At 39.8% G+C, this 12,255-nt stretch overlaps 1 protein-coding gene across 1 annotated transcript in view; it reads right to left on the reverse strand.

Annotated features, from left to right (window-relative positions):
- The window catches only part of LOC117827217 (neuropilin-1a-like), a 117,059-nt gene that overhangs the window by 24,154 nt on the left and 80,650 nt on the right, over nucleotides 1-12,255 (reverse strand). Inside the window, exons 8-10 of the mRNA XM_034703744.1 lie at nucleotides 11,853-11,997; nucleotides 6,946-7,121; nucleotides 6,664-6,819 (exon numbers count right to left, since the gene is read on the reverse strand). Coding sequence (XP_034559635.1) covers nucleotides 6,664-6,819; nucleotides 6,946-7,121; nucleotides 11,853-11,997 — 477 coding nt within the window. The remainder of the gene's footprint in view (nucleotides 1-6,663; nucleotides 6,820-6,945; nucleotides 7,122-11,852; nucleotides 11,998-12,255) is intronic.

Below are 12,255 nucleotides of genomic sequence, written 5' to 3' on the forward strand. Positions count from 1 at the left end.
ATGGACGTTTGGAGGCGGCACACATGAAAACGGTTTACTTCTCACTAGGAGCAAAGCGGCAGGAGGCTAAACTCCAAACACTCCTGACTGTGTGGACTGCTGAGGTTTTTGCTTCCTGTTTCATCACAGGCTGCTGTGAGGCATGATGGGTACAGTTAGGAAGTGACCACATGTACACAAAAAAGACTTTTACGCAAGACTGGAGTCTCAGAAGAAAAAATGCACAGAAGTTGAGCGCTGTGTCTGAGATGAATTGCTCTTATGAATGCTAATATGTAGTGACATTTAAAGATGGTCTTTGTTCTTTTATTTAAAAAGAAATATATATATTTAATTGATTGTGATCACTGATTTTCAAATTTTAAACACATTCGATTCCTACTACTAATACTCACCAAAAAGCCATTGATGTAAGGCCCAAGGAGAAATACTTCCTGATCCAAATTTTAGGGGTGTGGCTAAAATCACTATCAGGCTATGAACAGAAACCTACATTGTTTCTGTAGTGACATAAAAATGTGGTGCAAGATTTTTTGAATAAATCTTAAAAATGAAAAAAACAAACACAAAATAAATTAGTTTTTTTTGTGATTAATTCATACATGTTTCAAGAAGATTATTTAAAAACAACAATGAAAAATTAATTCATCATTTTAGTAAAATTTACATGAATTTAAATTAAAGGCTCTGGGTTGGGGACAGCCACGTACCAATTGTAAGCACCCTGTAAATGTTGATTTCATGTATGTAAAGCTTAAAAATAACTGATATATCATTTTAGTATTCAGTTGATAATAGCAGGATCTTGATAAACATTTTCAATTTGCATGAATAAACCCTTATGAAACTTATTTTTTGGTGATGGGACAACAATTAGCTCCAATTCTGTAGAATGGCCCATATGTCATATATATATTATAGAGCATAATTCCACCTCTTTAAGGATTTCTTAGTTTTAAACTTCATCCCAAAAAAACTCCAATAATTTTCTTTCCTGCCTCATTTTGTGCAAAACTAATTAATTTTAGATCATAACAAATTTGACTACACAGTAGTTATTTTTCAAGCTAATGGGCTTCATACGCCAGACATGTTCATAATTAACACATAGTTTTAAGACCTTCACATTTTGTGGATAATAATTAAACACATAATTCAACAAAGTTTAGTTTGTGCAGTTCAGCTCCAAATACAACCCGGATACTCTAGCTTGATCAGATTGATGAAAACACAGACATTAGGCCACAAGCGGCAACCTCCAGTCTTATATGAAGCCCATGCTGAAGTGCTAAAAACTGCAGTTCATCGAGTGTCCACTTGAGGCTGGCTGCAGAAACACCAAAAACCACATACACACCCATTCAAAGAAGACGATCTTTACAGCACAAATAAACATGTTTACAGCCTGGTTCAAAAAACAGTTTAGGTCTGAGTAGCTCATTTTTTATCAGCACACACTGTATGGGAGTGATTGTTTTTATAACTCTGTATTTTTTAGGATATTAAACTTACGAGTTTTGCCCAAATAAGGGCATGCCTGACTTGATAGCTAAAAGACTAAAGGCCCAATTCTTTACCTCACACTAGCTTGAACAAAGTTTGGTTGAGTTCATTTTTCCGAAATGGCACCTTTGACTGTCATCTTTCAACATTTTCATGCTTTCATCAAAACCAGTGAAATGTAAGCTGACCATCAGGCTAGTCTCAAACTGTCATGTTTATGCATGACTGTATACAGTAACTGCTCTGTGTCCATGTGTGAGCCGAGCTGCGTCTTAATGCGTGTACCAGCCTGATCCTTTTCCTGCCTCGCCTTTTGAAGCGGTTTTATAAAAAGACACAGGAAACAGAGCGGAGACGCAGACTGAGGGGACAGAGGAGCATCTAGATCTCCGTCTGCACTAAATCAGCAGGAGTCTGACGGCCAACCTCGTCCTCCCGCCCCGCCATCTGGAACGCATAGAGGAGGATGTCGCACCAACAGGGCCGAGAGCAGAGGGGAGGAAGTGGAGTCTTAAAAGCAACGACATGCATTTCCTCTCGAGGATTAGAAACAAAGTCAAGAAGGGACACGGAGCGAGACTGAGACGGGTGGGATTTGTGATTTTTTGACTTTTCTACTGCTCTGACGATGTTTCCTTTTTGGATCTTGTTTGTATCTTTTGTACTCATCACTTAATCACACCTGTCAATCAAACCAAGAAATGTCTTCTGCTCAGTTTCTGTAGGCGGCACTCTTCTCCTTGTTTGTTCAGTCTGCGTTTACGACTCCTCTAAACCATACCAACCTTCCTGTGTCATCTCTCATGGTCCTGAAAGTGCTCTCAGCTGAAAGGTCATGAAGCTAAGAGAAGCTAAATGTATCTGTGCAGTGACACTAATGGCTTAAATAACTGAGGTAATTAAAAAGGTGTCAGACGCTCTTATATAAAAAGGTTATCATGCTTATTATAGTGCTTGTCAAACCAGAGAATGGCTTTATTTTCACTGTAATAAGACGTGTTTTTGTGGTAGCTGACAGCAACAAGCAGCAATACAAAGAAAAACACAATGAATATGATAAAGAGCACCCTCTATATATAATATATACAGGCAATATAGACGCCTAACAGAGAGAGCACCAACAGTGCAGTAAAAAAACAGGTTGCAATAGAAATCAGACAGTTAAACGGGAAGGATGGAGGTGATATTTACAGTCTTCACTCCTCTACAGCTATGAGAGGTGATGGAGGTTAAGGCTCTCGGGAAGAACCTGTTCCTCAGACGATGAGATCAGCCTCGATGGCTCCATATCTCATCCTTAATGACAGGGGGACAAACAGGCCCTGACCTGGGCGGGTTGAGCTCTTACTGCTGTTTGTACTGGAGGTGTCGATCATACATTAAAGGTGCAGCAGGTAGAGATGGGAATATTTAACGATGTATAGCTGTCAGACGCTCCTTTGCTCACCCCTCTTCTTGGTGAAGCTCCTGTGATGCATGATAAGCATGATCCTCCATTTGTCAAGTGATTAAGCATCTATTAATATATATCTTCTTCTTCATCTTCAAACCGGTGCATTTCAAGCAGCCTCTCACTAAATATCTAAACACGTGTGATAAGAGCTTGTTCTTCAGTACTTGTTGGTGCAAGATTGCTGCTCCTTATATACATATAAAAGGCTCAATCTAAGCTAACAGAAACAAATGATTTCACTATTCAGGTGATTTTATGCTAATTTTAACAGACTTATACATTTTCACAAGTCTGTTCTGCTAAATCCGGCTAAATGCTGCACACTGTACCTTTAAGTCCAGGTTTGGTAGCTCAGTTCACTAACAGTGACATAATAAAATGCTACAGATTGGATCGTGCAGTCATCTTGTTTGCTCTTATGTCAACCAAAAATCGCCGAACATGACACGAACTGGAGAAATGCCACGGTTTCAACAGGTGAGCCTCAAGTAGGGAGGCTTTTAATTCATGACAGAGCAAAAGAAGAATAACATCCTCAGTCTGAACAACACGATTAACAGCCAAATTCCACCAGATCCGTTTCCTGTCTGTCTCTGATCTGTCATGGCATCGGATCTGATAGGTTTCTATTCTAGTCAATGTGTTAACTTCCACTGGATCCGCTCCGTTGTGTTCCGGCTGCCGGATCCGCAGGGCTCCGACCTGCCGGATCAGAGATGCAACACTTCTATTTCGTCAGATCGTATTTCACTTAACTACAACAACAAACCATCATGATAAGCGGAGCCAGGCCTGGAGTCAACAGGTCAGAGGTTTCCAGAGGACCATAAAGACAACATGGATGAGGAGAGGAGGAGGATATTCATTAATCCAGTAATTACCACGGGAAAACCTTGGTCATGTGACTCCAGCTGTCTGGCAGTCCTGCTCCATGCTGCATTCTGAAAATGCAATGGGTGGGTGTTGAAGGACCAGAGAGCACGGAGACTGGACACAGATTTTGTGGAAGTCCGATATAAAACAGACATGCAAAGGTTCATATCTAACACGAGACGTCACTGCATTCAGTGCATTTCAGGAGAGACAGAGCAGCAGACATCTCTCTGATCATCTACAGAGAGATGCAGAGCGAGTGCTGATCACACACTACTTTATCGATCTTGGAAGCTGATCTTATACGGATAGTACAAAGAGGAAGAAATAAGCGTAGGCTAGACTGTCTGCACGTATATTTGGGTGGATGTGAATAGACCTTGGCAGCCTGACCACGTATAATCCATGTGTGGGAATCACAACCTTAACTACCAGCATGTGAACAGGTTAGAGCGCAGATTTCACCTCCTATGTTTGATATGTGAGCAATTTTTTCTCCTCATATGGATCAACAAACCACAGCTTTTAAATGAATGTGTCATACCCTGCAAATAGATCAACCACGCCTCCTCATTGAGATTCATTCCTGTCTTTTCCCTGCTCAAAGCTACTCTGAAAATGTTCCTTCAACTTCTAAGCGAGGACTCATTACTAGAAATGCTAAAGATAACCTAGGAGCTCTCTATGTGGACTCTCCGAATGTTTCCTGATGGCTCTCTAAAATGTTCTGGTCCGGTGCAAAGAACAAACAAAACAGGATTTTTTTTTATTTTTTCTGTGTATTTTTCTTTTGCACTTGACCCCACTTTTCCTTTGAAATCTCCTTTCCTTCACGTTAAGTCTTCCTTGAGTGATTCAGACAAAAGCCTCCACCAAACAGAGCAGTCACAGCTCACATGAATAGAAGCCTATAATTTGGGTGCCAAACATTTCATTCCATGAGCGGCGTTGTGGCTGTGCAAGCGTCTGTGTGATGGCTTCCAGGAATTCCAGATTACAGTCATAGGAGGTTTATTTCATGTCAACAACCTTTTATCTCTCTCCTGTATAATTTGCTTTCTGTTAATCTGTGTGGCCTTTCATCACTATGCTGCTGCTGAATGACAGAAAGCAGGGACAGGGTATGATAAAGAAAGACAGAGAGGACAGGTGCGGGAGCTTAAGGTTGATCAAAAGTAGAACCAGTGTTGGAGGTCAGATCAGACCTTTCACTGCCTGACTCATTACTGATGTGTGCGCTGTGGTTACAGAAACAGCTCAATATGACAAGCTGAAACAAACTTGTAGTGTACTGTATTCTTCATCACTGTATCTCATAATAACACAAGGCAATGTGTATTTGAACCTGATGTTGCATGCTATACTCTATCTTATTGGATCATACCTTTTGGTTAGGTTGAGATACGTTACATTGAGTTATGTTACGTTACCTTGAGTTCCGTTATGTTGAGTTCCGTCATGTTGAGTTATGTTACATTGAGTTACGTTACATTGAGTTACGTTACGTTGAGTTACGTTACGTTGAGTTACGTTACGTTGAGTTACGTTACGTTGAGTTACGTTACGTTGCATTGAGTTACGTTGCATTGAGTTACGTTACGTTGAGTTACGTTACGTTGAGTTACGTTACGTTGCATTGAGTTACGTTGCATTGAGTTACGTTGCATTGAGTTACGTTACGTTGAGTTACGTTACGTTGAGTTACGTTACGTTGAGTTACGTTACGTTGAGTTACTTTACGTTGAGTTACGTTACGTTACGTTATGTTGAGTTCCGTCATGTTGAGTTACGTTACGTTGCATTGAGTTACGTTGCATTGAGTTACGTTGCATTGAGTTACGTTGCGTTGAGTTACGTTGCGTTGAGTTACGTTACGTTGAGTTACGTTACGTTGAGTTACGTTACGTTGAGTTACGTTACGTTGAGTTACGTTACGTTGAGTTACGTTACGTTGAGTTACGTTACGTTGAGTTACGTGACATTGAGTAACGTTACATTGAGTTACGTTACATTGAGTTACGTTACATTGAGTTATATTACATTGAGTTATGTTACGTTGAGTTACGTTACGTTAAGTTGAGTTACATTACATTGAGTTATGTTACATTGAGTTATGTTACGTTGAGTTACCTTACATTGAGTTACCTTACATTGAGTTACCTTACGTTAAATTACGTTAAGTTTAGTTACGTTAAGTTTAGTTACGTTACGTTGAGTTACGTTACGTTGAGTTACGTTACGTTGAGTTACGTTACGTTGAGTTATGTAACATTACGTATTGTATCTTACTTTCTCTTATTGTATCGTTTCTTTTCGTTTCGTTATGTTACGTATCTTATCTTTTCTTATGATTTTGTATCGTATCATTTTGGTACCGTTTCGTATTTTGTCGTATCGCATCATATCATAAATAGCTAATGTTTTGATATTGTTTCATATCGTATCGAATGTTATCGTTTCTTATATTATCTTGTCCTTTCGTTTTGTTTCGTTACAGTACACTACGATATGAAACATAATGTATCGTATTTCAAAAATTCGTATAGTATCATATATTTTCTTGTCTTGGTATTTCTTCTTATTGGATTTTATCATATCGTATCATATCTTATCATACTGTATCGTATTGTAACTTATCGTATCTTATCTTTTAATATCGTTTTGCACCATATCACATCGTATCGGATCATAGGGCTAGGGTTTGAAATACACATTTGAGGATAAAAAGCTTCATTGATCTTTTTACTTGAATACATTTCTGTTTCTGTAATATTGTTGCTTTAAAGTAAAATTTGAATGAACCACGACAGCTTGTAAGCACATATTGAACCAACCTTAGGCCTGGTGGTGTTGTCCTCCTTAATGATGGTCCACGTTTCTCCATCCAGACTGTGGCCCACCCTAAACCTCTTCATGAAGACGTTCCTGTCGCGGTGTTTCCCTCCTTGGATCACCACGCCGCTCACCAACTTGTCCTGGCCCAGGTCCACCTACAATACACCGACAATAGCATGAAAAACTATAGTTTGGAAATGAAACAAAACCCCTTGCTGTGAGAAAAACAGTATCCAAGCCTTCAATAATAAATCCCCTTTACAGCTCAGTACCAAACCCACCTGGAGCCACTCATTCCTGAAGGGCTGCTTCGTCTGCTGCCCGGTCCAGCCTGATCTCCCTGTCAACAATCGGGCGTTTTCAGCAACCCAGCCGCGGTCTGCATACGACGAGGCACTGATCTGAGCATCTGAGATCTGACCTGACACCATCCCCAACATCCCTGCACATGGATAGTCTGCAGAGAGAGAGAGAGAGAAAACGGGTAAACAGGGTGGATATAGAAGCTTTTGAAAATGATGACACTGATTTAGTCCTTGGTTTAAGTTGATGCCCTCCAGGAGCTGCTGCAGTGTTAAAGTTGAGAGTAAAAACAACAAACTCATTTACTCCAGTGTTATAAAACTGATGATGATGAATGATTTTTGAGCATAATATTCAAATGCTGTTTGTACTTCTAGCTCCATCATTAATCCCAAGACAACTAAGAGCTGTTCTGACCATAGTTTGTCTACTGTATCACACTTGTTGTAGTCCCTTCACTTCTCCTAATGTTACTGCTGTTGTTTGAAAGGCCAAGTTTGAAACCAACAACAGCCTTGCTTCAAAATATGCAGCTTTCTTAGTGGGTGTTCAGAACAAAAACAGCCCTAGGTTAGGACATTCAAAGTACTGCACTGAGTCAGGTACCATGTAGAAAGTTTGAGTACCAGATCCAGGAGTGATAATATCAATATCACCAGGAGGGAGAGTGCAATGTTCATGTTGTAAAGTAACATCAAGTTGAGACTCTAGCAGGGCTCTGACGGAGCAGTTGACCTCATCTGAACCAGTCATTTTATATCAGTCAACAAAGTGCTTAAACATTCATATAACATACAACACCCTCATTTCTAAGATCCATGATTCAAATGTGAAAGACAAAAGAGGGAAAACATCAAATTACATCTTTATAAGCCCCACATGATATTAATAATTATGATAATATAATAATAACTCAATTTGCACAGCAGCTTTCAAAGAAGACTCGCAGCTGAGAGTAATTTTCAAGGAAGCAAATAACGTGATAATAATAGTAACAATCACATAAAAACAGAGATAAGACTGGATTGCATAAGATCAAATCAGGAGGTAGGAAATAAAACCCAAGAGTAATCAAATACTGGAGTTCATAAATGAAACTTTTGACAATGCATTTTTGTCAACAAGCTTTAATAAAAACTTTAACTAAAGTATATTTTGTTTTTGTTAATTAGATGAGGCAGGACAATCAGGCATTCAAAAACCATTTTATTTTCCCCCACTGTGCGTCTACTCCGCTCTGTCAAAATATAAGCAATGCATCTCTGTGCAAGCTCACTTAGTTGAGAGGTGCGGTATTAATTTGGGGGCGGCAGCAACTCAGTCCATAGAGACTTGGCTGGGGAATCGAAGGGTTGCCAGTTTAAGTCCCAGTATGGACAAAGTTTGGCAGATGGACTGGTGGCTGGAGAAGTGCTGGTTCATTTTGCCTGGGCACTGCTGAGGTGCCTTTGAGCAAGGAGTGAATAAAACTGAATTTCCCCAATAGGTATTAATAATAAAGTACGTTTATGTTTTATGTTTAGGTTTACGGTTGTGTTTAATCCCGTCCCTTATCTGCAACTAATGCACCAAGTGTTTCAACTCTCTGTGCCTCCATGCATGTTTCTCATTCTCATTGATGATTTTATTCTCGTGCATGTCAGCAGAAAACCACAATCAGCTACGTTGTCAACTTTGCGTCAAAGCCATGATTTTTCCTAGTTTGGCAATATGTTAGAGAGCATGCTCAGTAAGACGTTTGATCAACTCTTAATTATTAAAGATGACAACGCTGTGACGAGTGCAGCGGACTGAATGTTTGTCAGTGAGCTTGTCGCTGCATGCACAGTTAGGGGCCGTTGTACATATGTCAATTTTTTAAGACTCAGCCAACATATCACAAAATAACAAAGCAGCCATTAGACTCAGAGACAACCCCCCCACCCCCCAAAGACTTTTGAAAACGCCTAGTCCATCGTTGGAAAGTAAAAATAAAAAAATAAAAATAGTAGATAATACCAATTAAAAATAAGTAAATATACATAAAAAATATTGATAATATTAATAATACTTATTAAAACGTTAAATTAATAAATAAAAATTATTGTATAAATAGTAATTAGGATAATAAAAACTACATACAGGAAACTTTAAAGATAAATTAGTAAATAAAATAAAATGATAATAATGTATATCATATGGTGGATTAAACAAGTTTAAAGAGAGACTGAAAGTAGTGACTAAAGTGTAATGACTCTTTATTGATTTTGACTAAAACCACAAAGAGTTAAAAAGTCTAAACTGGGATTAAAACTAAAGCCTATCCGTCTTAAGAGCGAGACTTGATCTAAGATAGCTTCCAAGCTGAACACTAAGATCAAACAGACTCAATCAGGACTCTAACACTGAGCTTTCTGCTACTACTAACACTGAATATAATACTCAAACTTGGAATCTGTACTTTTAGCGTGTCCATCTGAGACTCGCACACTGAAAGAAGCAGCTGGCAGCAGAATCTTTGGAACATGTTCAAAGTCTGGTCTCATGGGTTCTTGACACTGACAGACTCGCCTGGTGCAGAGGACGCTACAGGCGGCCTCGAGGTTAGAAGACAATCTGTTGAACAACCGGGCCGGTCTGCTGTCTCTGATGTTGCTCGAGTATAAAGAAATATACTGGAATATAAACTGGATTAAAGAGACTTTTACTGCATCAGTACGTTAAATTACACTCTGAAGCACGTGAACACGATGGTCTTAAGCAAAGTGTGTTAGACCGAACATCAGGGCTCAGACACTCTGGTTTCAGACAGATGTTTCCAGAGTTATATCTGGAGCTTAACGGGAGCTCTGAGGATGTGAATATACAGCAGCTCAGTGTTCATGGAAACCCCCTGAAGTCAGGTCTGTGTGTTCTTGTGTTTACATGCCTACCAACACCACATGTCCTCTCGGAGAGATAAAAAACAAAGGGTTAACCGCTCAAAGGTTTGTCTTTCATACGCTTTATTGCATGTTTTGTATCAGGAGTTGAGTTGGGAATTAAATTCAGATATGTGGTCAGATTAAGGTCAATATTGGAGTTTATTTCTGTGTCACAAGTTGCTTATAGAAATCGGATTCAACCAATTAATCAATCTTTATTTATATAGCACCAAACTACAACCAATGTTATCTAAAGACTCTTTCCAAACAGAGCAGGTCTAGACCGTACTCAATTTTCTATTATTAACAAATATGAAAAGAGAGATAGAGATGATAGTCATGAGACGGGTAGTAGCAGCAGGATGTCTACAGCAGCGACTCACAGGAACCTACGAAACAAGGGAGCCCAGGAACTCCAGAAAGGTCTATGTTTAGTAACTTTGACGGGACAGGAAGAGTTGAAGTAAGTGATAGGCAGAGACAGGGTTGAGATGGGATCCCAGTTCCCTCGGCAGTCTAAGCCTATAGTAGCATAACTAAGAGCTGGGCCAAGCCTGATCCAGCTCTAACTATAAGCTTTATCATAAAGGAAAGTTTGAAGCCTACTCTTAAGGGTGCCTGGTTGAGCAGAACCAGACTCGTGTTAGACAGACATCTGATCTGCTGAGACCGTGTTGGGGTTGGAAATGATATCAAGATAAGGTTACAGGGTTCAGGTGAAGCCCAGTGTTATTTACAGTGCAGTAAAAATAACCTGCAGCAGTGTGTGTCTGTGTGTGTTTTCATGTTATGACTCCCAAATGTCCTCACAGGGATAGCAGAATGAGGTAAGAGGGAGCTAAATTGCATGTTTGTACTCAGGAGTTTGGTCTAGGATTGATTTAGAAATTGGAGGAGATTCAGGAGAAAATGAGGATAAAGCACAAGGTTCTGTTCCACGTACACACACTCGTGTCATTATATCACCTGAATCACCTGTCTAGCACTCTACAGCCTGTTCTCCTATGAGTAAGAGCCTAATATCTACTTTATGGAGCTCTCCTACTGAGAGTTGCTTGTAGCACATCAAGGGGCTGAGGTTTATATAATGTTAGAGGATGAGTAATGAGGCTGCATGATTTTCCTGCGCTGCTCTGGAATGAATAACGGTGTCCTTCTGTGGGAGTTTGGGCTCGCCTTGGAAGCGGTGATTATTTTAAATCAACAGAGAGCAGCAGGAGGTTCTCATCCCGCAGCCAAAAAGATGTTCGTTTGATTCACGACGTGCAAAAAGCGAGGAAATGTTGTTAAAAGGGGGTAGAGTTTATGTTGGGAAAAAGGAACAGTCAAACGGTGCCAGAAGCAGGTAGAACTTTTAACCAAGTGTTCCCGACTGTCACTCATTTCTTTTAAAACTTTACTCTTTTTTATGAGTTAAAGTTTCTTCTGTATTTTACCAATCATGGAGCAAGTGCACAAAGCGCTTCACTGAGTGCTTCAAATAAGAACAGAAACAAGAGTAAAAGCAATCAAACACAGACCTTGAAACACGAGGAAATCAACAGGTAGGTGCTGAAAGTGTTTGTGAGAGAGTATCCAAGGTTTTAAGGAAGTAATACCTCGAGAAAGGATCTTCGTATCTCCGTAAAATGGTAAAAATATCTTTTTCCTATAACACTGATGTTTAATGTGTTTTTTCCTTTTAAATATTCATTATTAAATACTTATACATCCAAGCATCCCAACGATTCTGATCCTCTGAATGTGGCTGTTTGACTTCACATCTTGTTATTTGGTTTTCCTTTATTTCACAGCAGTATGCTCTCTTAGCTTGTACAGAGCATTAGAACCATGTGGCGAGTTTATTTGATACTGCAAGTAAAAAAATATTGATCCGCTGAGGACAAAGAGATCTGCATTTGTCAAACTGAGTCAAAAGAAGGGATGCACGGGTTCAACTGGCTTAATAATTCAACGTGGTCATCCTTGCTCGTCAGTGTTACCTGATGTTCTGCAGCCGTAGATCTCAAAGCGCATACAGATGCCTTGCTCCCAGGTCATGGGCCGGATTCGGATGTAACGAGCCAGAGTCTGTTTGGGAAGGTAGGCACGGACCTCATCTGTCGGGTTGTCGTTCCCCTGAAAGATCTTAAGGAGAGAGAAATGTACAAATCAGTGTCCCTCTCTATCACTTTGTCCTTCTTTCCCATGTTACCACCACACCTGCAGAAACTGCGGTTCTAGCTGCATGCATGTTGTTGAAGTAGCATGCAACGACTGCACCACATCATCTCTGACCCGTGCCACGTTAAAGACCAGTTTTTGAAGCTGGATGTAAAGGGATTCTGGCTAACGCTATCAGCCTTGAAAAACATTGATTCAGCCACCCACACTTCTCTTATCATT

The sequence above is a fragment of the Notolabrus celidotus genome, chromosome 15, assembly GCF_009762535.1.
Source record: "Notolabrus celidotus isolate fNotCel1 chromosome 15, fNotCel1.pri, whole genome shotgun sequence".
Lineage (NCBI taxonomy): Eukaryota > Metazoa > Chordata > Actinopteri > Labriformes > Labridae > Notolabrus > Notolabrus celidotus.